At 55.2% G+C, this 24,510-nt stretch overlaps 7 protein-coding genes across 7 annotated transcripts; 3 read left to right on the top strand and 4 right to left on the bottom strand.

The window, feature by feature from the left end:
• Positions 1-965: 965 nt before the first annotated feature.
• Positions 966-1,172, bottom strand: CCOS01_02137 (uncharacterized protein; the record flags this gene model as incomplete). The annotated part of the gene is made up of 1 exon (XM_060450329.1): positions 966-1,172. A coding segment is annotated over one exon (207 nt), but the record flags the coding sequence as incomplete, so codon positions are not given.
• A 442-nt stretch (positions 1,173-1,614) lies between these two features.
• On the bottom strand, positions 1,615-1,884 carry CCOS01_02136 (uncharacterized protein; the record flags this gene model as incomplete). The annotated part of the gene is made up of 1 exon (XM_060450328.1): positions 1,615-1,884. One exon carries the CDS (start codon positions 1,882-1,884, stop codon positions 1,615-1,617), a length of 270 nt encoding a protein of 89 aa, XP_060318978.1.
• Positions 1,885-6,626: 4,742 nt separating this feature from the next.
• Positions 6,627-10,238, top strand: CCOS01_02135 (uncharacterized protein; the record flags this gene model as incomplete). Its single annotated transcript, XM_060450327.1, has 2 exons — positions 6,627-6,871; positions 6,932-10,238. The coding sequence occupies 2 exons, from the start codon at positions 6,627-6,629 to the stop codon at positions 10,236-10,238; spliced, it is 3,552 nt and encodes a 1,183-aa protein (XP_060318977.1).
• A 1,307-nt stretch (positions 10,239-11,545) lies between these two features.
• CCOS01_02134 (uncharacterized protein) lies at positions 11,546-11,788 on the top strand (the record flags this gene model as incomplete). The annotated part of the gene is made up of 1 exon (XM_060450326.1): positions 11,546-11,788. One exon carries the CDS (start codon positions 11,546-11,548, stop codon positions 11,786-11,788), a length of 243 nt encoding a protein of 80 aa, XP_060318976.1.
• A 660-nt stretch (positions 11,789-12,448) lies between these two features.
• CCOS01_02133 (PHD-finger domain-containing protein) lies at positions 12,449-16,791 on the bottom strand (the record flags this gene model as incomplete). Its single annotated transcript, XM_060450325.1, has 7 exons — positions 12,449-12,871; positions 12,927-13,110; positions 13,165-13,608; positions 13,703-14,031; positions 14,319-14,415; positions 14,629-16,718; positions 16,771-16,791. 7 exons carry the CDS (start codon positions 16,789-16,791, stop codon positions 12,449-12,451), a joined length of 3,588 nt encoding a protein of 1,195 aa, XP_060318975.1.
• Positions 16,792-18,258: 1,467 nt separating this feature from the next.
• CCOS01_02132 (DNA-binding protein) lies at positions 18,259-19,920 on the bottom strand (the record flags this gene model as incomplete). Its single annotated transcript, XM_060450324.1, has 4 exons — positions 18,259-18,482; positions 18,539-19,330; positions 19,419-19,607; positions 19,905-19,920. 4 exons carry the CDS (start codon positions 19,918-19,920, stop codon positions 18,259-18,261), a joined length of 1,221 nt encoding a protein of 406 aa, XP_060318974.1.
• A 1,675-nt stretch (positions 19,921-21,595) lies between these two features.
• Positions 21,596-23,850, top strand: CCOS01_02131 (snf5/smarcb1/ini1; the record flags this gene model as incomplete). The annotated part of the gene is made up of 2 exons (XM_060450323.1): positions 21,596-23,470; positions 23,527-23,850. 2 exons carry the CDS (start codon positions 21,596-21,598, stop codon positions 23,848-23,850), a joined length of 2,199 nt encoding a protein of 732 aa, XP_060318973.1.
• Positions 23,851-24,510: the final 660 nt, after the last annotated feature.

The raw sequence follows: 24,510 nt of genomic DNA, 5'->3' as shown, positions 1-24,510 counted from the left end.
ATGCCAAGCAGACCTACCAAGGTTATAATAACGCCCACGTAGCTATCCACGCCAGGTAGCTATTGGCGCCATATAGCTATTCAGAGCGCCACCGTCGTTTCGACAATCTGGGCATACCGATATTTTGGAAATGATCCAGGTCTCTGGGCTGGTCGATATATCACCCTATCTCGGGGTAGTGTTTCAACCCCCCTTCATTGCATCAACTTGGATTTGTTCTGCTGATCAGCGAGCGCATGCCCCTCTTCCTGCTCCAAGAACTCGCATGGTCGCATGGAAAACACGCCTTGTTTGGTTTAGTTTTCTCATGGCTGGGATGGAGAACGGTTCTGCCCAGTCGACGCCTTGCCTACGCGGGTACGACGGTTTTGTGGCCTTGAATTTTTTGACGACTGGAGCTTTTTCGCGAGATCTGCGAAACTAGTCGCGGGGGAGGGATAATGGATGAGGTCGGGGCCAAGATAAGATGCTATTTTTACCCGAGAGAACCCCGGTGATCGCCCTGGTCGGAGAAGGGGGGACCCACGATGGGGAAGTTTAGCCTCCGTTTTGCCCCCTCTCTGAGCCTCACGAAAGCAAGCCTGGGGTCAGGAATTGACTGTGGCGGGCACCCTCCCCGAACCTGGGACCGCGGTGCATGAGTTGATAGATTGCTTAGCCAAGTACCGAAGCCACCGCGCCTTTCTGTCTCGTTGCACAGCGGGCCAGGATGAGCTTGGAGCCGAGACTGGTCCTCGTGGTTGTGAAGAGAAAGAGGGCCGCATCGGCGGTGCGGGCAACGAGCTGCGAGTGACGGCCGACCGATCATGCCGTAGGCGGTAATGCATTGAGGCTGCGCGGCGGAACGCGTCACTCGCACAACGGACGTGGCGGAAGAGGGCTCTGGCGCCAGTTTCGGCGGAGGCCGCGGAGTAAGTTGAGGCTGGAAACTTGGAAAGGTCCGTGTCGTGTTGCACATGTATAGGTCAAGTAGGTCGGGCACTTTCATCCTGAATCTGGGACGAAAGCGAGAGAGGGACGATGTCCGATGTTCGCTGAGTAGAGACCACAGAGCGTACATGAACGAGGAGAAGGGCCTCCTTGTCACTCAAACCAAAGGCGGAAAGCCTCGACACAGGATTGGGTGGGGTCCAGGACGGGAAAGTGCCAGTAAAACGGGCTGGTGCAGATGGAGGACGGGCACACTCTCATCGGCCAGATTCAAGGGGCAGCGGCTGGTGTGTGTAAGGTAGGTAGGTATTCGTATCTTGGTTGATGACCGATCCAAGTCAAGAGCTGCGATGGCAGGTGTCTCTCGTCAAATCAAGAGGTCTGGATGTGAACGGGACGGCAGGACGGAAGCTTGGCCAATGGACCCCAAAGGATTTGTCTTGGGATGGAAGACAAGCCATCGTTCAACCCTTGAACGTTTGATAACGGTTGATTCAGTGTGTAGTAGCGCAGCATGCGCAGATTGAGCGTTTTTCTTTTTTCCGACACGAGACCTTGCCAGCATCCAAGTTGTGCCTTTGGAGTGTCTTTTCCCAAAGCAGAGGATCAGCTCGTCCCCGGGCCTAATCGGGCGAGCATGCGGGCGGCTGTCGGCTCAGGAGCCAGGGACGATACCTGGCCATATTAGGACACTGCACACCAGCTCTGTTGGGGGTCTGTAGTCGTAAGGATAGAGGCTATCCAAGTGCCCACGACATTCGTCCGTAGTCGTGTAGATAGCCACCATTCGAACATCCAACAGCAATGCCCGTAGCCCACAGCGAAATACGAGGGAATGCATTGGAAGGGGGTTGCGTCGTAGCGGGAGCCGTTGGCGGCAGATCGTGGCGTGGGGCGTGTGCATGGTCGTCTGTAGGTAGCGAGCGTTGCAAGGGTAAGCAAGACTAAAGCCATGTTTCAGAATTTTTAGCAGATCCTCTGACAAGCGTGGTCCGAGGTTGTCATTGGAGGAGGATCAGGGGGCGACGAGCTGGAGCATAAATGACCAGCATCTCCATCACGCCTTTGCAGTGTTGCACCTGGCGGCCCTTGGTGAAGCTGGGCCTTGGCCTGTCGATGTCAATGGCCCCATTGGGTAGCACGTCGCAAGCTTTGCTGTCTGTCTGTTGGTGGTCACCTCCCCCCTTTTATTTTGCAAGTGAAAGTATCTTTTGCTGCACCGATGATTCGACAAAGTACCGCGGGCAAGGTTCGAGTCAGGTAGCGACGTGGTGTTGTAATGCTGAACGCAGAGTGTGCGTCAACTTGACTTGATGCTCAAGAATTATCAAGCGATGTTGGAAGCCGAGGCATAGGAAAATAGCCGTTTTGTTCCTTATCATATTCGCGGACGACCACGGACTTATTGGAGGTATCCAAAGCTGTGGTTCGCGATGGCGGAGGGCAACCCCTGAACGAGCCTGAGAGGACACACTGCCGCTTGGACTGGCTTGATGGACGGCGTGCCTTGAACACCAGCCGGGGGTATTGGTGGCTTGTGTCAATTTAACCGTGACAGCAAGTCAGGCAGTCTGTCATTACTGCACAGGCAATTGCCAACCATAGTCAAAGTCTTGCTTGACAATGTTGGGCGGTGGCGTTCAAAGTTGAGCGAAGTTGATTGAGTTTCGTCATGGTAATTCAGCGATAAAGTGCTCACTCCTTGAGTGACAGTATCAAGATGCGAATTCGGTATTGACACAGCCTGCGACTAGAGCGCGGGCAATTGTGTTACCACGGGGTCTCACTGTCCCCGTCACTCTTGGTCTTGAAGGCTTCTTGAAGCCGCAGTTCCCGAAAGAGTCGACGGACTGACACGGCCGCCTAGACACCAAGATGTCGCGGCTATATGACATGGGCTCGCCTGGAGCGGGCAACTAGTTTGGTGGCCGGCAAGGTTCTGCAGTGTGTACTGCAACTCTGAGCTCTCAAGGCAACATCAGGAGCTGGACATGTTCCTCCGAGGGAATAGTGTAGCGTGAGCGTAGTGTAGTGGCTTGACCGTGCAGTGCGGGTGGTTTGCGATTGTGAATCGGATCGAGACTGTCAAGTCAGTTGGACTCCCAACTGCAGTTGACGACAGGCCATATCCCTATACTCAAATCAGTGGGGAGCCAGTCGGCTGCTCAACTTGGGTGGAAGATGAGGCGAAGTTGTGTGCGTGCTGGATGTGGATTTTTGTGCCAGCATGTAGTATGCAATTTAGAAGGGTCAGTATCCCAGCGGGCAAGGAGGGATGTCACATCTAATGACAGTCTGAAGGCTTTACTTGACGGTGGCCCCATCGCTTCGGATAAGGGGTACGATCGGGGAGATGGAATGGGCGTATTGTTGATGGAGGGAGTGTCGATGGAAGTTCCTGGCAGAGAGGTTGGTTCCATGGGTAGTATCGCATCGCCGCCGGCATCTCTTGTAGCTGAAATGCTCAATCCAGCTCGGAAGGGACGACAATAGTAGGCCAAATAAGAGCCGGGGTTCTCTTTTCTCCTGGCCGTAAGGCTGCCGGGCACGGCGTCGACGAGGAGCCCCAATCTGTCTAGGCTTCGTACGACGCTTCAAACGTAGGGGAAGGTATTCCTTAGGTAGACAATGCCAACGATATTGTGCGAAGAGTGTAGGCGTGTCCACGTAACCACCCGAGGAGCAGACTGGGTGTGGTGGTGTAATAGGATTCCTGCACGAATCTATCCAGAATAAGGTACTCCGTACAGTGAGGTGAGGTAGTTGTACGTGGTTATGGACTATTTGAGACGTTGTTGCGCTGTTTAGATTTGCCCAAAGTCGTCTAGCGGCATCGTCGGAGTGCAAGCTCTCGGCATTCGACTTGCAACCTGGCACTTTTGTCTCGAAGCAGAGGGTACGGGCCTGACGGGGACGGCGGACGCGGCGCACGCACCATTGTCCCCGTCTCTTGAGTCTTGACTCTTGGGTCAGAGTGTTTGGTCTTGCCTGTCGGTGTATGAAAATTGGACGGTGCTTGCCGCCTTCCATTCCACGTCGAACATTCCATGGGCAACGGGGGGATGGCAAGGTGCAAAGTTGGAAAAATATGGAGAGAAAATGTGGATAGGTGAGGGAAGGTCTCCACTATAGACCGCTACGAGTGTCAAATCGTTGTCCCGCTCAGCCGTTGTCCCTCGTCCCTTCCTCCCTGAGGAGGTCATGTACCGGTCTCCACTTTAGCCTAGGAGTAAGGAACATGGAAAGGGAAGGGGAGGAGGGGCGAGCCTGGGGAGAAGAGGGGAAGGCATGAGGTGCCTTGGAAAGTGAAAAAAAAAAAGGGAAGGAGTAGACGAATAGCGAGATCTGATGCCTTCCCCAGAGGAAGTTGATTGACTGTCACAGTCAGCTACCAGTTCGTACTCTTTGGGTTGTTTATCGAAAGAGCAAAAATGATATACCAACTAGCGACAACTAGACTGGAAGTCTGTAAAGCCTTGGACGCTCTCCCTTACCTTAGTGCCTTGAGCTTCGGGTCAGGCATTGACAAGGCTGGGGCTCTTTCACCCCTAAAAGACTACACTAAGGCCGATCGGCTGCCGTTTCACACTGACCTCAACCCTCCGCTTGGCCCCGTTATGGGCGCTGCATCGTGTCAGCCAGTCCCCTGTTTTGCTCTGAGCTGTCTGCCCTGGTCTAAACTGCCCTAAGTTTGGAGACAGAGACAGAAGGTGACGACTGGCGGACGGGAGATGTGAGGGTCCAGGGAAATCTGAGGAGGTATGGAGTACGGAGTACTGACGTGTGACTGTGGTCCTTCTCCGTGAAGCCATGTACATACCTTTCCCCACTCGGAAACCTGATGCTGACCACCGATCCCCTGAACCTCAGTCTACTTTACCTTACCTTACTCCGTACCTCCTACTGCCCGTGGATCCAAGGTATTCACTCACATCCATTACCTGCTCCGTACATACGGCATGGCATGCGTGTGGTGCTAGTAATGTGTAGAGTGACGATGGCGGCGACGGTGGCCCTGCCAGGCGCTGGTTTACATCAGGCACGCCGTACCTTGCCTCGCTGCTTCGCCTTGCTGGCCCATCTACCTCACACTCCATGTTGGCTGATGTTATGTAGCCTCTTTATGCCTGAGGTCAGAGGTCTGAAGTCGGGTCGACGATAGAGCTGTGGTATCTGGTATTGTTCAGTGGAGAGGATGGGGAGGTAGGTATGATGTATCTAAGGTCGGGTCTGGTCAATTGTGTAACTGTCCAAGGTACGGAGTACATCTCATCTTTCAGAAGTACCGCGAGTCACTTCTCTGTAAGAGAAAGAAGAGGCCTTGGTCCAAGTACCTCCGCCTCAGAGGCAAGCAGCCAGAGGTACCTCACCTTCCTCCCCCTGCCTCGCCGTCCCTCCTTACCCCCTAACAAAGTGTCCTTACTGGCCAGTCGTCTAAACTCCCGTCTCCTGTCCTGCATCTGCTCTCTGCACTTGCTTGCTTGCGTTGCTTTGCTTGTACCGGAACACACCAAAACACTCCAGACCAAAGGCCAACCGCCAAAGGGTCCCTTTCACCATCAAGCCTCTCAACTCACATATCCTCTTACTCCTCCGCTCGTATCTCTGTTTTTTCCCCCTCTCCCACTCCCACACTCCCCATCTTCAACCACACCCCCAAACCCCCTATCCCTTTCTCCAGGCCTCATCGTCCCTATACTAATGAAGCCTGTATATTGAGACCGTTTACTTTTGTTTCTTTCCTCTCTCTTTTTACGTCTTGCTCAAAAAGATCATCTGGAGGAAAGGACAACGAGCTGGTTTTCGCCCACCACACAATTCCATCGTCCAAGGTTGCTTGTTGGGACTCTCGACGTCTAGACACACTGGGAACCTGTGGAATCTGATCCGAGAGACTGGCCAGACCAAAAGGACGCAACGCTACGCATCCGCATCCGCATCCGCATCGCGCATCGCAGCAGCAGCACCACCAGCAATCGGCGGCACCAAGCATCCACATTGACCCAAGCCCACCGCTAAAAGCTACGCGACCACAAAACGGCTACCCGAGTGCCTGACAAGAGAAATCTTTCCATCACCCCCAGCGCCCGATTTTCGTCCACGTCCACGTCCACGTCTAAAGCCCACTTGTCCCCCCCGACATTCCTTGACCTCACTCCCCCCGACCGACGTCGAACTCTCCTTTTATTTTCTCGAGCACCCAGCAGCCCTTTTGCAACCGACCGACTGGCTGGCCTGGCGTACCTTGTAATACCTGGAAACACGCACAAACACGACCTTTCAACTCTTTCAACCCTTCGACGAACATTCCTTACCGCACAAAGGCCCCAACGACCACACCATTCTTCTTTCGCGCGCCTCTGCTCTGCTCTGCTCTACGCCTACCATTGTTGCTCTGCCCACCGAAATTGGACAGCCCGACAGCAGCAGCTCCGGACCCTCCGCTCAATACTCGCCCGGAAGAGACGCTGGGAACTGACGCAGCACCGTGCCGTCACCCTCCCTCGAAACCCCCGACTGTGGAATACGAGACGTTACGGTCTCGAAGCTGTCCACAATTCATTGGGTCCATTTCTCCCCCGCGCCTGTCAACCGTCGACCGGGAGAGCATTGCTCAATTCGTCAACGACAGCAACCCGCTGGGAAAATTCTAGTGTCACAAAATTTCTGATGAGCTTTGGCCTAGATAATTGATAATGTCAACTAGATCTGATCACCTGGCCATTGGTTACCCGCCCCAATCTGCCACACAGAATCGGTCCACCTCACCAACCGCCAACAACACATCCCCCATTGACCCGACCGCTGGTTCATCTGTCAGATCACCATTCGGCCTGCCAGGCGGTTTGAATCACTCTAGCAAGATGGCTAGCGCCTCGCGATCAGGGGCTGGCTCTCCATCGCACGAGATGCCCGGCTCCAGCAGGCTATACTCCAAGAGGTTCGTTCGCTCTGCCACCCTGCGAGTGACCATTCGTTTTTGCTGACCAAAATTCGACAGGGCCCGCGAAATTCAAGCTCAAGAAGGCGTCCCCGGATTGCCGGTAAATCCTTGGGGCGGTCCGCCGACCAGCGGCAACTCTACGCCCCTCCGCGAGAACATCCCCGAGTCGCCAACCGATGGCTTTCCTGACTTTGCCCAATTGCCCACCCCCGAATCTATGCCTCAGGCGAGACGTGCCCGTGCTGGAACCGTGCCATCGCGGTTCTCGCCCGGCGGTGTAGGCAATGGCTTGCTCAACCTCCCGGCTATGGCTCCCAAATCATCCCGGCCAACTCCGTCCCACAGCCCGTTCAAATCTCCGTCTCCCGGTCTCGAACCGGTCGACACGGCTTCCAACAACTCTGCGCTGCTCTCCCGCCTCCGCGCAGGCTCGATGCCTCAGCGGAGCCCTTTCGCGCAGATCCCCGGCACCAGCTCTCCCTTTGGGCCGTCCATTTTCAGCAGTTGGAACCCTACCGGAACGGGTCGCGATAGGGGTATGACTCTTGCGAGCATTGCGAGCATCGGCTCGACCAATGGGCCGAGCTCGCCCACGCAATCTCAGATTTCCAGAGAGGGGGGTGGAGAAAGCGATGTCCATATGAGGACGCTGGACTACTTGGGACTTGCTGAGACGCCGCAGCCTCCCCGCGCCCAGTTGGCAACACCGTATATTCCGAGCTTCAACGATTTTACTAAGGCTAATCGTTTCCGCTCGTACTCGGTCAACAACAAGGACAAGTACGCAGACGAGGAGGACGATGAGTTCGAGGACATGACTCTTGAGAGCCAGTACGTCGCCCACCTCCAGGATCAGCTCGCAGCTACGAACGCTGCGATCCACAACCACAATCTGGCTGTCCAGGCGTTTGCCAACCAAGCTACGCGTCCTCGTGCCCGAACAGCCGGCGTCCTCGATACTCCTGGCTCTCGCCTCATGCGAACCTACATGTCCGGTAGTGGCATGGGCAACGCCGTCCCTCCTGCGGAGATCCGTCTGCCGGATGAAAAGGAGTTTGACGACCTCCCGCAAGCTGTGGCTGCTATGAACCTGGGAAGGTCGAGCAGCCGCAATGCGGGATTGCTCAATGCCGAGGACCAGGGTCTTGAGGGTCCTACCAGCGCCCTTTGGCTCGGCAGCATCCCGACTTCCACTACTACATCGACTTTGACTGAGATGTTCAAGGCATACGGTCACATTCTGTCTGCTCGTGTTCTCACGCACAAGAACTGCGGTTTTGTGAACTTCGAGCGGATGGAGAGCGCCATCACTGCGAAAGCCAGCATGAACGGAAAAGAAATCTTCCCTGGAGCAGGACCCATTCGCATCAACTTTGCCAAGCCGCCTTCTGCCTCGAACACGCCCGGCCACGATGGCGTTTTCCCCTCGCCCAGCCCCGATCCGTTCGCGAAGAACCAGGACAATGCGCAGAATGCGGCCCCCGGTACCGCTGGCGAGAGCGCAAATGCATCGGCCCAGTCAGCCAATGCTGCTCCCGTTGTGCCTCCTCTGTCAGAAATGACGAGTGACATCATGCGCATCGTTAAGCAGTTCCAGGCCACCGAGGAGGATGCTGCCAAGATCTCCCGCAGTCTTCAATCATCAATCCAGTTCACCAACTTCATCGACGAGATTCCCCCCATCCGGGAACCGGCCCACACCCGCGTCCACGATGCCCCGAGACTCAGAGATATCAGAAAGAGAATCGACAACCAGAGCCTCTCCCAGGCCGAGATCGAGACGACCGCTCTTGACATGCTGCCAGAGATTGCCGAGCTAGCGTCTGACTACCTTGGCAATACTGTTGTACAGAAGCTCTTTGAGCACTGCTCCGATGACCTTCGGGACGCCATGTTGGCCGAGATCGCTCCTCACATGGCGGAGATTGGCGTACACAAGAACGGCACCTGGGCTGCCCAGAAGATTATCGACGTTTGCAAGACCCCGCACCAGATGAATTTGATTGTCGAGCACCTCAGACCCTACACCATCCCTCTGTTCCTGGACCAGTACGGCAACTACGTTCTTCAAGGCTGCCTCAAGTTCGGTGCTCCCTTCAATGACTTCATCTTCGAAACCATGCTCAGCCGCATGTGGGAGGTTTCTCAGGGCCGCTACGGTGCCCGAGCTATGCGCGCCTGCTTGGAGAGCCATCACTCCACCAAGGAGCAGCAGCGGATGCTGGCTGCCGCGATCGCTTTGCACAGCGTCCAGCTCGCCACCAACGCCAACGGTGCCCTCTTGTTGACCTGGTTCTTGGATACCTGTACCTTCCCTCAGCGCAGGACTGTTTTGTCCCCCCAGCTTGTGCCCTGCCTCGTCCACTTGTGCACTCACAAGGTTGCCTACCTCACCGTGCTCAAGGTTATTAACCAAAAGGCCGAGCCCGAGGCGCGAGACACCATCTTGAAGGCTTTGTTCTTCACACCCAACGACCAAATTCTCGAGGCGATCCTGAGTGACCATGCCTGCGGCGCCACCTTGATCTTCAAGGTTCTCACCACGCCGTTCTTTGACGAGAGCATTCGCAGCCAGGTGGTTGAGAACGTCAAGAACGTGTTGGTCCGCATCAAGGCCCAGCCCGGCCAAGGTTACAAGCGTTTGATGGACGAGGTTGGCCTGTCGACTCGCAACAGTGGCGGTGGCCGCGATCACGGCCATGGCAACTCTGGCAATAACAGCAACAACAATGAGCAGCGGCAGCGACCGGCCTCCCGCCAGGCCAACATGAACAACCACCAGCAGCAGCAGGCTGCTCACATGAGCAAGCAGCAGTACTATAACTCGTTGAACCAGCCCGTCAACCCTTCCAACTATGAGTTGGGATTCGGCGGCCAACGCAGTGAGCCTGCCGACGCGAGCATGGCTCCCTTCCCTCCCTATGGTGTTCAAAACCCCATGTACAACCAGTCCAACTCTCCCATGCCGACGCCTGCGAATCTGCAGCAGCTCCAGTACCAACAGAGCATGCTCAACCGTGCGACGCCCCCCATCAACAACTTCTTCCCGCCAATGCAGGCAGGCTTTGGAGGGTATAGCAGCCCAAGCCCGTCCATTGACCAGTACCGCAGCCAGAACCTGGCCAACGGAAGCCCCATTCAGCCGCCGACTCAGCTTCCTCAGATGCCTCCCGGTCAGGCACCGTACGCACCTCCTGGATTTGGTATGAACATGGGCATGTCGGGATATGGTGGCTATGGCAATATGGGCGGTATGCAGAACATGGCGTACATGCAGCAGGAGCAAGTCAACGGAAGACGTGGCCGAGTAAGCGATCCCCCATTCGCAACCCCTCTCCACCAAGCCAGAGCGCGACGTGACTGACGAGTTGAAAAGCGATGATTCACACGCCACTTGTACAGACGAATTGCTGGTCAGAGAGGGTCTGACTGGCTCATGCCGCTCTTTTTTTTGCTTGGTAAGGGATGGCTTGGTATGGGATCGGCACAGGAGTTTGGTTGATCTGGATCGTCATGTAAGAATGTTTGCAAGGGGGTACGCACCGCCCAACGTGTCAGGAAAATGCGCAAGCCACTCCAGATGTGGAGGAGGCCATGTCTTGATGATAGACAGGGCAACAACAACATGAAGTTGCCTCTCCGGAAATGTGGTCGCAGCAACGAAGAGGGTTTTTTATTTTCGTTTCACTCGGGGCTCTAGAAGCCCCCCACTTGCCACTTCACTCTTCCTGTCCTTTCTTTTTTTCCGCTGGGGAAGTTTTTTTACAAGCTTTACTATTGCTACCCTCACTTTGCTTGTGGCGTGGTATATAGAAAAACCGAGAGAGGGTAGCCGGATGTTGTCCTGAAGCCCCACCTTCGCATGGCAGTCAAGACGCAACCCCCTAAAAGATCGCATATGCTGCTTTTTGTTATGAGAGAGCTATGGAGTCGAGAGTGTGTTTCCGCAGTCAAAGCATTCGTGTGTGTATGCCGCGACCTGCCGGGTTCGTTCGCTAGGCAGGCAGTCAGGCAAAAAAAACTCTTGATAGCCACGCAAACTTTTTACCTTGGGCTGCTGGGTGTTTCTTCCTTCTTTTGTAGTGTTTTCTTCTTCATACTAGATAGCATAAGTATAAGGTATTGTTAGTCAAGCATTGTCGTAAAAGCTAGTTGATATTGCCACACGAGATTTCTCGGGTCCTACCGTTTCCCGTGCACGAAGGAGCATAGTGATGTTGATATTAAGTAAGAAGAAGCCTGAAGTCGGAGACACCTGCTGCTCTGTCCATGAGGGAGGGACGCGACGGCTGAAAGATACTAGACTGGCTACCTAGGAGCACTAGAATGATTGGTTCCTCCATAGTGAGCAGATCATTTTGCTACATGCGGCCAGCTAGCTGCCCTAGAGAACGTCAATATGGCGAATGGATGGGAAGGATTCTGGGGAAAGGCCCAAGATTATAACTAGTAAACGCCATCTATCACAGCCAGGCTTTGTTGGTTTTCCACTGCTCATTGTCTCTTCTGTCAACGACAGAGACAATAAATAGACTAGAGTACCACTGTCGGTGCCATCCAATCCAGGCAATGCCTAGGAAACTTTCTCAAAGGAGCGCAAGCCCACGCTCGTAGAGATAGATGTATCGATTTTCTTCATAAATGACAACTGCAGCATTGGAGGGAACGGCAATGGTAGGGTTATATAGATCATGCGGTGTAGCATTCTATCTACTGGGCCTCGTCAGGCTACCCTCCCTTCGTCTCCCGGGGTTTGCCCTATTTTCCTGCTTTCTCCTTCAACCTGGCCTGGACCCAAGGTACTCAAAACCGCCGGCCGGCTTCAGGTCACATCAATCCCATTTCCCAAATTGGATTTCTCGCTCTTGCCTCCCTGGAAGAAAAAAAAAAGAAGTGCTCTGTTTCCCTTGGTAATCTAGCCAGCCCAGCCCTGCCTGCTGGTCCAAAAGAGAGATATTACGAGAAGAGGTAATGGCCTATGATACAAGATTGAGGCAGGGTGTGAGGGAATTCCAGTAAGGGGAAAAGAAAATTGGAGGGAAAGGTGAATAGGAAAGTGAGGTACAAAAAGCTGGCCTTCACACCATTCCTTTTCCCCAGGTGGCAGCATGGGCAGATAACCAGATCCCCGTCCCCCTCTCGCCTTCAGCACATTCTACGTGCTTCGGCCAATCCAGTTTGCACTCTCCATGGCTACAAGGCCATGAATGACTATGCGAGCTTGCTTTGTCGGGTCGCTCGAAGCCTATGTGGCTTTCTGTCGCACCTGTCTCGGTACGCTTCGATTCTATGGCCGGTCTTCCTTCACCGGTCTTTCTTTGCGCTTGCTCGCTGCTTCGTTTTGAGCCCTCCCAAACTCCAGATCCGTGTGGGGGTCGTGTCTTGGGGAATCAAATAAGAAAAGAGTAGAAAATGGGCTATATCCGCAATTGGCTGTGTTGGCTGCTGATTCCCTAGTCCTGGGAGGCGAACCATCCACTTCCAATTAGCGTCTCAACACCACCCTTGTGTGTTGTGTTTGGTAAGATAAGAATAATCAGTTAAACATATAGTCGAATCGTTGTTAACGCTAGCCTAGTCGATATCCATGTCGGGCACATCATCTTCGTTCGCGTCGTTGGGGACCTCCTGCGAAGACTTCTCGCCCAGGCTGTTGATCGGCTCCGGGTTATCTTGGGTCGTAGTCGCTGGCGTAGGTAGGTCGGCAGGGGGCTCCACGGACTCATTTTTAATCGAGGCTGCGTCGTCTCCGGTGCTGACAGTGCCATTGGTATGGTCACAGTCGATCGCCGTTTGATCGGCCTCGATGCCCATACCAGAAACACCGCTGTCTCTTTGGTCGTCTCCAAGCAAGCCTTTGATGCGACCAGTCATGGCTTCCATCTGAGCTAGCATTGCGCGGAGACTCTGCTTATCGGTAACATTTAGATCTCCGCTGGCAAAGTTGTTGACACTGCCACGAGCCATGAGTGAGAGCATAGCTGGCTCGGCGTTGGTCTGTATACATGTGTCAGTCACAACTGTTTGCAATTCCAAACAGTTCTTGACTTACTAGCAATGCCTCTGTGAGCTCGTCAAGCTTGGTAGTGGGTTGAGTGGAGGCCAATTCGACCAAATTCAGCACTGCTTGCTGCTCAACACGTGAACGAGCACTCATGGGCTCGCTGACTGGCGGCGCCTGGACGGTGTTTGAAGCCGTCGAGCCTTTGATGTGACCAGCGCCATCCTTCCGAAGCCTGCAGATCTGTTAGAATTGGAAAACAACCAAATAAGGATCCAAGGGAACTGACTGAGAAATGAAATCGAGGACAACGCCCTTGGAAGACAGCTTGTAGACGCGACCGAAGGTCTTGACATCGCTCCAACCCGAATTTTCATCCTCGGATTCTTCATCATCAATCTCAATGAAGCCATTGTTTTTCATGCCGCGGCTGAAGGCAGGAACGATGACCGGGGCGCCTTTGATCTTCCGGAAGCGGTGAGCTGGGGCAAGCTCCTCTGGCAATGTAGCTAACAGGTCGTCTGCATGCGCAGGGCAACGCCATGTTCGCACCACAGGCGGGATTGCCAGCGGGGGATCGAGGCAATCCAGATGCCAGTGAAGCCCGCAGAGGCTGCAGGGAATGATGGCTCGGTTGTCGGCGGTCGGGTGTTGGCAATTGTGGCATAGCACAGCAGATCCGTCAGTTTCTCGAACCTTGAAGAAGTCTGGAGCTTCCTCATAGCCCTTCTTCCTGTAGTGATTGTCAGTCGAAGCGTTCCCCAAGGACAGGCGAGATGGGATGTTTGGAACACAGCGAGATAGTGAGAACAGAGATTGTAGCTTACTTTGGCTTAGCGGGCACTACCACATCCTCGTACTCGCCTTCAGGGCCGACCTTGACGCCCTCGAAATACACACGCACGCCTTGCGGCAGCTTGTAGGCTCGAGGATTAGTTTTCTCCAGAGTGTTCATCAAACCGCCAAAGGGACCCTTGTGTTCGGGCACCCTAGTGGGGTATCTGCTGCTGAAACAGACGTTGCAAAACCATTCCTCGGGGAGAGTGTCGCCCAGCCCCAGGTCGACACACTCGAAATGGAATGACCTGGAGCAGTTCTCGCAGCAGACCAGCTCTCCAACGCCGCTGCATGCTGAGCAGTAGTCGTCATTCTCATCCTGATGAGATGTGTCAGCAATGTGGTCGTTGAGGCAATTTACGGGAAATGAGTAGGAGTGTGGGTGCAGGCTGGCCGGGAAAAATGGGAGGTCGGGACTGGCCGCTAAACTCAGTATCCCTCGGGATGTGCGCCTTGGCCCCCGAAAACCATGCCCTCACCATTCGCCGACCCTCGCCCGGCCCATCATCTCCTCGCTCCCCGTACGCAACAGTAGGGGTGCGGCATCGATCAAAATGACCGCAGCTCCGTGCTGCTGAAGGATTCGTTATTGAACTGGCAGCTTACCTGGTTGATTGGGCCACCGCCGTTGGCGGCAACTGCACCGCCCTCACCGCTGGCACGAGGTAGTCCAGCCGCAGTGCCTCCCTTCTTCTTCATGGGTCTGTAAGAATGCGTCAGTCTGTGTCCAGCTTGATTTGGCGAACCATGGATGAAATTTGACAGACGGATGATGGCAGAGACGAGGATGCTTCGGTGCGACGCTGCCAGGCTCGCGCCACTCATCACTGGCGCCCTCGACTCATCATGTCAAGTCATCCGCTTTGCCACAGCGAGGCCCAAATTTCATGATGCAAAGGGGAAAGAGGCAACTTACGAAGTTTTGATACGCAAGCCAGTCCGTTGCTTCTTCGTAGGGCGCAGGTTCGTCGGTGTCGCAGCCCTAGAGCTCGTGGCGGGCGTCACCTCTCCGAGGATTGACGGCGCAGTCGGCGAGCTCGTATTGTCGATCTCGTCGTGCGTCCTCTTTGCTGATCTCGTCGTTCTCGTGCTCAGGGTCAGATTCACAGGCAGATTCGAGCTCGGCGCTGGTGTTCTTGCCGACTTGCGCAGATTTACTGCTGGCGAAGATGCGGCCATAGATCCAGCCCTGCTTCTCATGTCGGAACCGCGAATATGGCTCTCAGGCTGGGGCGTCTGGCTAACTGTGCTATCGCGTGCATCTCTCCTCCGCAGGGTGGTTGCATCGTCGCTGGGCAGTACGCGAGGAGTCTTGTCCTTGTTGGCGTTCTTCTTGCCATTCGCCTTTGAGGGTGCTGCTGTCGTCGAAAGGTTGGGGAAAATGGGCGAAGAAAGTCGACCAGGCATGTTGCTAGCCCCTGCAGCTTGAGATACGTTTGGGGGGAGGGTGGGTGAGTTTGGGTTGGATGCGTCAGACACGCTCGCCTTAGCAGCAAGGGATCTGCCGCGTCTCTTCATTGGCTGTGGATCGGCTGGCGGTGGTGCGCTGGTCAAGGTGGTCTCGGGGTCGGCCCCAGCAGCCGTGGCAGCCGTCGTGGCACTGTGACGGCGACTGTGGCTATCGCCTTGAACAGCCACGGGAACGGGCGGAGAGCTGGGCGAAGGCGAGTCGGGTGGCAGAGACGGAGATGCAGAGAGCTCTGACAAGGACGAGTCGCTGCTTGCAGAATCTCTTCGGGCACGCTTGCGTGACGGGGTCATGGTCGCGATGGTGGTTTCCGCCGCCAGTAAAGTAGTGTCGTCGTCTTCTTCGTCGTCGACGCTCATGCCCATGGGTGATTCCGGAATCTCCCTGCGCTTCCTAGCCTTTTTTGTCGGGGTAACTTGAGGCATATCGTCGTCTTCGTCGTCCGATTTTGAGAGGTCGAGAGAGAGAAGATTGCCGTAGGGCGCAGGCTTTGGCTTGTGGGGGGTGAAGCGCGAGTTGGTGGAAGGGGGCACAAAAAAGTAGCAAGCCTGATTGTCCTTCTTGCCTTCTCGCTTCTTCTCCTCGATAAGGCGAGAAAATTCGTCGAGGGTGTCTTCGTCGGCTGTTTGGTGGTAAACGTCCTCAAACATGGAGAGGAAGGCCGGGTTAGAAGAATTTTCGTCGTAGAGGGTCCGGAGTGCCCACGCAGTGGGATAGCGGTAATGCCGGAGCGCCTCGTCGATTGCGACCTCCACAGCCCTCTCGACGACGTCCTTGTTCTCGGGCGTCGATTCTGAAGGCTGCACGGCGTCGCTCGAGGGAGCCATTTGATGAAGTGAAGCTGATGCACGGCGTCCTACCGATGAGCGCGACACACTCTTGCGTGAGATGGAGGCAGATGCACGACGGCCCTGGCTCTTTCCTGCGGCTGCCTTGGGCGTGTAGTCCTCGTCTTCGTCGTCGTCGTCCAGACCACGTGCGGGAAGAGATTTTCTGGTCGCCTTTTGAGCGTTGGCTGGAGGAGTAGGCAGGCGCGGAGGCGGTGTCGGTGTCGGTGTCTCTGAGCGATTTGCCATGGAAGACGCATCTGCCTCATCAGCTGCTGCCGCCGCTGCCGCCGCCGCCGCCTTTGCAGCAGCAGCGACAGCAGAACTTGCTGAGCTCGACTTGAGGATAATCTTCCTGACGGGATTCGCGACTTCCTGACCCGGCTTTTTGGCCTGTGGTCCCTTTGGCAGCGTGCCCAGGGGCGCCATGTTCTCGGTGACGCCGTATCGCATCAATCCAGCCTCCTCGAAGCTCGGCTTGCTCTGCACCGTAGGCTCCAACCATTTCTGCATGAAGGTCCTCGAGGCCTCGCTTGCTCCATTGCTCTTCTTGACAGGTTCCGATACTCCTCCTCCGTTGGCGTGCTGATGCGGGCTGGAAAAGCGCGACCGCGTGGCTCTCGTACTCGTGGGCATCATGGCAACTGGGCTCTCGAGGGCCCCTGACCTCCTTGCCTTGGACCAGACGGGCAAACGCTCCGAGTCGGACGCCTAGAATCGCGTTAGTTTCGTGTCTCTGGAGGGTAAATTTGGGCATGGTTACTTCTCTCGTCTTTGAAGGCATTCAGCGATATGGTTTGGGCGCGTTCCCTCCACTTGCGACGCGAATGACTTTAGGAAAAGGAGGGATGGGAGAAGAAAGGGTGTGAAGCTGCGGGATGGACCTCGAGGATTTTCGGAGACAACGGACTGGGGGGCTAATGGAGAGCTACAAAGCTACATACCTTACTCCTTCCCTGCCTCGGGTGCCTTTGAGCGGCCACGGGCGTCTACCTTAGGCGGGCACACGGCGGCATTCAAGGCACTCAAGGCGAGTACAGGTGGTGGGCAGGGGGGGCGGGTGCAGGTCACAGCGCTGTTGGGAACCTGTGGTTTAGTGCCACAACATCGGCCAAGCTCACTATTGGCCCTGTGACATGGACATACTTTGCCGCACGTTGGCGTCAGCCATTCAACTTTTTCCAGCCTTCTCCTGTGCCTCTTTACCTTTACCTACCTAAGGCAGACTTTGCCTCTTTCACCTTTGATATGAGGTACCTTACTTACTTACCTTAGATAACGATTAAATCATCCAGGCAAGGCAGGGTAGAGAAGTGAGAACGAGGCCTACTTCATGATTCTGAACAGTCGTCTTTACAAGCCAAGATCAAGGGCCTCGGGCTTCTAGGTCCGCTTCCATTTACCTTCCATCACCAGGGGCTGGGCACCCGCCATCTGGGTATCTGGCGGGTCTTCTAAGTTCTGCCGTATCGACGACGACCAGGGCCCCGGCGAGGACGGGAAACCGGAGACCTCTGGAATTGGACAATTTTGTTCCACCCATCCTCGTGGCTCACCTTCTTCCCCCGGCCGACGGTGTCTCCTGGGACCTGGCGTGCTCCGTCTCATCGTCCCATCGAGACATTAATACCCCTGTCGTCTCGCTCTCATTCTGCTCTCTCAGACATCCATATCGTCACGTTGCTATCCCACTCTGTAGTGGTCGGTCAACCAACACTAGACTCACAAGTTGAGTTGCACTCAGGGGAAGAAGGTCAGGCATGCTCAAGGATGCGTAGCGCGTGCAGGTACGGAGTAGATGGATGACTTTCATTGTCTTTGTTGGGCTTGCCGCCAGTTCAGGCTTCCATTCAGTCCAACACCTTCTGTTGGATGAATCAGTGAGTAGCTGTTGAGTCCTAGCTACGCTGCTCGCTGCTTTTTCCTGCTGTGCCTCCTGGTAGGACGACTGAGGTAACGACCCGGGCTGCAGTGGCGGCTGGCTGAAGCTTCAGATGGGCGAGCAAGCAGCTCTCTCCTCGGCATTCCAAAAAGCAGTCGTGCAGCCAGCCAGCCAACTTTTTTGGCGTCGGATAAGCAGAGCGAGCGTTCCTGTTTCCGGCCTCATCCTGGCAATGGCCCTATCCATCGACTGCCCCAAGGAATACAATCACACATTTGACTTTCACGACAAAAATTGTGGGCGTAAAATCGGGCCGCCCCCTTGCTCGTCTCATTGACAGTCATCGCCATTTCCTACACTGAGATCGCTTTACTCCTCATCGCTCTCCTCCTCCTCCTCGCCGCCCGCAGCAGCAGCCTTCTTGGCCGGCTTCTTCTTCTTCTTGTTCTTCTTGCTCTTTCCGGTATTTCTGGACAGGGGCTGCTCAAGGATCTTGAGAATCTCCTCGTCCTCAATCTTCTTGTCCGACTTGACCTTCTCAAGGTCAAGAGCGGGCGGCGCACCGAGCTTGGTGATACCGTTCTTGGTGATGGCTATCGACATGTTAGCACTCTGGGCCGCACTTTCTTGTACATGTGAGAAGTCCTACCAATCGTCGACAGGTAGCGGGCGACGGGGGAGTTGTCCTTGTCGCCAACAACCTCGTAGGCGCGGAAGACATTGCCACGCACGCACTCAACGACACCAGACTTGGCATCGCGCTCGTCATCGAGCTGGCGCAAGCTGAAGGGGAAGGTTCCGAACTTCTTCTGGACCTCGGAGAGGATCTTGCGGGAAGTAGGGCGCTTGAGGCCGTAGTTGGTGGTGGTGCGACGGTGCAGAGTAGTTCTTGACTCCAAGGTCTTGACCTTGCCAGCGCCCAAGCTCACGCCCATCTCGACACCCCAGACCTCACCGATCTCGGGAGTGCCATCGCCCTTGGTGCCCTCGGCGGGTGCAAGGACAATCTTCTTCTTGCCCTCGATCTCGTTGCGCTCAAAGAGCCATGAGGTGGTGCTCTCAACCAGGTTGCAGTCGTAGGACTTGACGACCTTCTCGAGCAGGCTGGTGATCTTGGCCTGGGTGGGTGCCTTGGCAGCAGCAGCCTTGGCCTTCTCCTCGTCGGTGCCGGAAGCGAGCAGACCGGGGGGGAGCATCAAGCGGAGGAGGAGCTCATTGGCGTAGTAGTTGGCGAGAACCAGGTCGGCGGTGCGGCCAGTGATCTCACCGGCGACGACGGTGTCGCAGACAATGGAGCCGAAGCCGTCAATCTGAGCACCAAGCTGGATCTTGATGGGCTCGCCCTCCTTGATCTCAGTGGCAGCCTCGGCCTCATCGGTAGTGAGGGGAGTGTAGGGGGTCACGAAGGAAGCCGGGGAGATGGTGGTAGGGTGGGAGAAACCTGCAACACGCGAAGGAGGTCAGCGATGCTCAGAAATAAGGTAGGCAGCATACGACCAGGAGGGAGGGAGAGAAGGAGGGAAACAGACCCTTGTTGACCTTCTTTCCACGGTAGACCTTGGCGAGCTCCTCCTCGATGAGCTTGTCACCCTTCTCGCAGATGGTGACGATCTTCTCGCCAGGCTTGATGAGCTCGGCAACCGCAGCCAAGACCTTCTCAGAGATCTGAGCGGCGGTCTTGTACTTGGTGAGAGTATCGGGGTTGTTGAGGGTGTAGTCTGGGGGATCGTTAGTTTGTTACTAGTTCATGGCGAAGACGCAGCTCGAGTCGTCCTCGTGTCTCGTTGAGCCTCGTCGAGTCCCTTGAGGGAAGGGCATCTGCTTTGGATAGCATGGTGTGCGTTTGTGGTGTATTTCGGGTGGTGGCGGGGTAGCTGCGTGGGCTGTTTTGGTATGTGACGCAAATGCAGCACCGGGACCAGCGACAGCACCAGCACCAGCAAAAACGTGCGAGAAAAGGCAGGCACTGCGCGCAATGCTCTGCAGAGCTTGAAAAAGAACAGGGAAGTACTAACCGATCTCCTCCGACATGATGGCGGTATTTTCTGGGGTAATTGACTAGAAAATGAAAGTGATATCTCAGAGATAGCGATGCACCGGTCCAGAACTCGAAGGACTGAACGTGAGAAGAGATGCAATGCAAAGTTGGTGTGTCGGGCGTAAGTATTTTGACGACAAATACGTCGATTTTCAGGGCGGGGAAAGGAGGGGCTCGTTGCTGTTTGTGGGTGCTCGGGCAGGTCAGGTCAAGCAGGCACGCAGGTGCTCCCTCGATCCTTCCTTCCACCTCTGTGTGCTATGCAAACCCAGTACCGTCAAGTACCTTTGGTGGAGAATTTTGTGCATACGTCGCATCGCTTAAAACCGCCTTGCGCATATCCGTAGGGTGCTGGGCTATTGTTCGCGTGTCGCGCCAGCCACGGCCCACGTCTCTCTCTCATTAATACCGTGACACCTTGGCTGAGGTGTTTTTATGCAACCTTGAGTGAAAATATGAAGTAGTGCCGCTTTATGCTTGGCGGGTCGCTTGCTCAAATCTTGTCTTGAGCTGGCTGTACTATAGGTGTGAGGCAATGACGATAATTGGCCCATACCTGAGGTGCTTTGAATAAGTTGCCAAGGTACCTGAGTGACTGTCTCAAGCTCAAGACTGTCTCATGGTGAACAACTAGAACCTTGTGCCGAGCTCTGAGCTCTACGGATACCAGCACACCCAAGGACGCATCTACATCTACACGTCTGGAGAGCAAACACGCAACGGGACTGAGAACTCAGGGCAACCTTCCCTTGTGCCTTCCTCCGAGCTTGAAGCTGCTTCCGGCAAAAGCTCGGCCCGTACCGACACGACAGGCACACCAGATGGCATGCCCTCTTTCCTTTTCTGGAGGAGCGAATGGCCTCACGCTCGCTGGCTTCTGTCTAGGAACCTAAGGCACGCTGGGCACACACCGCTATATCTAGCGCAAGAAGATGCAATTTCCATCATGAGAATGGCGCTTATCGCGCAAATGGACGTGCCAGATTTTAGGCCCCATCTCCGCCACAATAGTCAACCCGTAAATCATTTGCATCTTCCCAGCTGCTAGGCTTAATTGCAAGATCAAATCAGAAGAAGTGACTATCTTAGCCCTCACATACGCCATCATGTCATCAGCCGCATCCTGCAATACGTCAAAGCCATTGGTGGCTACTTGCAGCGGTGCGATTCAACATGCTGAGGTTCAGGAACGCGGTCACGTCCTGAAGCACGAGTGAGGACGTTAGATGTAGCTCTACGGCTGATTTATGCGGCAAGATACTTTGCTCGCTCGGTACCTGAACTGGGAAATTTTCCAGGTTGCGATTGGCGCTGGCCTGAACTCCCCTGGGCGCCGCATTGGTCAGTCTGTGCTAACAGTACGAAGTCTCCCTGTCATTCAAGACAGACCATTCCCAGGCAAAACACCAACATGATACATCAGATGCGTTAGCCACATCCGCGCCAGCCTTTCCCGGTACAACACCAACACGCTGCGCAGGAGAGAGAGGCTGCGACAGACGTAGCAGAATCCACCTCTCATCCCCAAGTGAACTTTGGAGCCATCGTCAATTGGCATCCGCCACGACACGCGCCCAATACGAACCCAGGCCCGATCGCGCGTCTTCCCTTCGACGTCTCGGCAGTCGCATCGCTGCGGCGATTCGGGACCCTGCACATATCTTCATCATGGCCGCGCCGCCATCCACGTCCACGCCTACTGCGGCTGGCGCGACAGCCTCGTCCTCGGCATCAACCTCCGCGTCCGCTGCCAACGATCACGATGGCACTCCTCGCTCCGCCGCTGCCAAGGCTCTCCCCGTACGAGACAAGGACTCCTTCAACAAGTTGCAGGTAGAGCGCTACGTGACGCGCGACTGGCACTACTCTGTCGCGATGAAGGACGCTCAGGAACGGTTCGAGAAGGATATGCAACAGACGAGAGACAAGATTGATGACTACAACCTCATCAAAACCCAACGCCTATATTTTCCTCCGAGCAAACTGTACGGCGAAGGATATCGTGGCTACGGCAACGGCTATACCGACATCGATCCCCGCATGCGAGCGCCCTTTCCTGCCCAAGTCATCTATCCGAGCCAGAAGCCGCGGCCGGGGAAGCGCCAGTCGCATCCGCTCAGGTGGAAAAAGAGAGAGTTGAAGAAGCAGGCGGAGCAACATGAGGAGCTCGTGCCGATACGCATAGACGTTGACTGGGAAAAGATAAAGCTTCGCGACACCTTCACATGGAACCTCCACGACAGGGTTATTCCAGGCGAGCTCTTTGCGCAGCACCTTGTTGAGGATCTGGGCATCCCTCTAGACGCACAGCACAAACCCGTCTTGGATCAGGTCACGTTACAAATGCGCGACCAGCTCAACGACTTCTACCCCCTAGTCTTCTCCGAAGAAGACGCGCTCGACCCGGAGCTGCCATATTCTGCTTATAAGAATGACGAGATGAGGATATTGATCAAGCTCAACGTTACCATTGGCGGCGTGACCTTGGTCGACCAGTTCGAGTGGGATATCAACAATCCACTCAACTCCCCAGAGGAATTTGCCGCCTCAATGACTCGCGACATGTCACTGTCCGGCGAGTTCACCACCGCAATTGCTCACTGCATTCGGGAGCAGTGCCAACTCTTCACTCGGAGTCTGTACAGCGTTGGACATCCCTTCGACGGCAGACCGGTCGAAGACCCCGATCTCATTGCCGCCTTCCTGCCGTCTCCGCTGCCATCTGTATTCAGACCGCAGCAGCAGGCGAAGGAGTATGCGCCGTATCTTTACGAGCTCAGTGACGCCGACTTGGAACGCAATGAGGTCATCTTCTCTCGGGAACAGAGACGGCAGAAGCGATCTATCAACCGACGCGGTGGCCCTCAACTGCCGGACCTCAAGGAACGGCAGCGGACAATCAGGACGCTCCTCGTCTCGTCCGTGCTTCCAGGTGCTGCGCCTAATATGGAAGAGAGCACGTTGTACAAGCGTGTGGCCGGCGCGCCACCCACCACCCGGAAGAGGCCAGGAGCACGCGATGGCGAGGTTTCCGATTCCGACGATAGTGAAGACTCAGGACCGGACTCGCCAGGCGTGTCTCAGCTTGGCGGCACGGCCAGGACGAGAGGTCTTCGGGGCGCCGCGAGTGCTGCTCAGCAACGCATCACGAATATCGGCCGCTCCGAAACGCCTGAAGCGAGCATCGTCCATCATCACGAGACTCGCAGAAACCTTGGCCGCTCCCTTCGCGATACTCGCGATGAGACTGAAGAGCCTACACAACTTATTGTCACACTGAAGGTTGGCAAGGACAAGCTGAGGAGACTTCTCCAGAACCCAAGAGCGAGGTTCACTCCGAGTGGCTCTCAGACACCGTCAACACCCGCACACACTCGCATACCTAGCGCGGCCGCGGCTGCAGCAACCTCCATGCCTCCGCCGTCTACGCCGGCCTCGAATGGCCAGGCTCTTCCTGCTCAACTTGGCACTCCTCTGCCTCAAGGCCAGATTGGTCGACAACCTGCTCCGCCGCCTGTTGCCGGTCAACCGCCACCACCTGCTGTAAGTCATGGGTATCTTGGACTTCAACTAGGAAAGGAAACTGACATGCTTGATAGCCCCCGCCGCCAGAATGGCTAAAGAACTGTTTGCAGCAACTAAAGCAAACGTACACCTTTGATAACTTTGAGGGCATGATGAAGTACTCAGCCATCAATCCTGACACAGAGATGCCGATATCAGTACCAGCAGGGTCACAGCCTCCCGAAGGCGCCAGATGGATGTTCCTCCCCCGCATCCGTTGTCTTGACTGCCCAGGCAAGCTGTACACACCTGGGCCGGAAATGACGGCAGGCAACTTCGAGGTTCACTTGCGCAATAAGCAACATCGTCAAAAGGTGGATGCTAGAGAAGGCAGAGACACGTCAGCTGGAACGACTTAAGGCGATTACATTCCGGCGTGGAGCCCTAAGTGGCATCTATGCCGAGCAATGTCAAGGCTCGAGCCGAGCTTTCTGGAAGGTGCAGCCATTTCTACCTGGAGTTATTGGCATCGGCACCGAGTCAACAATTTGAGGATGACCCCGTCACGGCATTACACTCGGATAGCAAGCCTGACTGCTGGTCATTATTCCCAGCACCTGGGAGGTCCTCAAAATATAAGGCAACCTTGAACTAAGGACGATGGCGTTGTCAAATCAGCACACTCGGTATTGTACAAGAGATCAGTCCATTTCCATTTCGTCAATGGGTTGTAGAAGAAAAAGGGACGGATATCATTATCACTAGCGGTGGAATGGATAGATGGGAACAAGGGGAGGTCAGAACGCGTTTCTTGCCGATTTTACAGATTTAGGAGTTCAGACTCTACTCGTGAGGCAGGGTCGGAATGGCCGGAGTTCCGATTGGAAGTGTTTTATTAGGATACGACTTGGAAGAGAGAAGACGAAGACGGGCTTCAAAGGCAAGGCTATTGTGGGGAGGTGTGACAGCAGTGAAAGAGGTCAGCAATAGTGACCTTGGTACACAACCTTACTGGACAAGGGCTTCAGAGTCTCCTGGTAGTAAGAGTAATACCACAAGAAAGCTTCAAATGTCTACGT

Source organism: Colletotrichum costaricense (assembly GCF_030867565.1).
Source record: "Colletotrichum costaricense strain IMI 309622 chromosome Unknown Scaffold_2.1, whole genome shotgun sequence".
Taxonomy (NCBI): Eukaryota; Fungi; Ascomycota; class Sordariomycetes; order Glomerellales; family Glomerellaceae; genus Colletotrichum; species Colletotrichum costaricense.
This window is presented reverse-complemented; position numbering and strand designations above follow the sequence as displayed.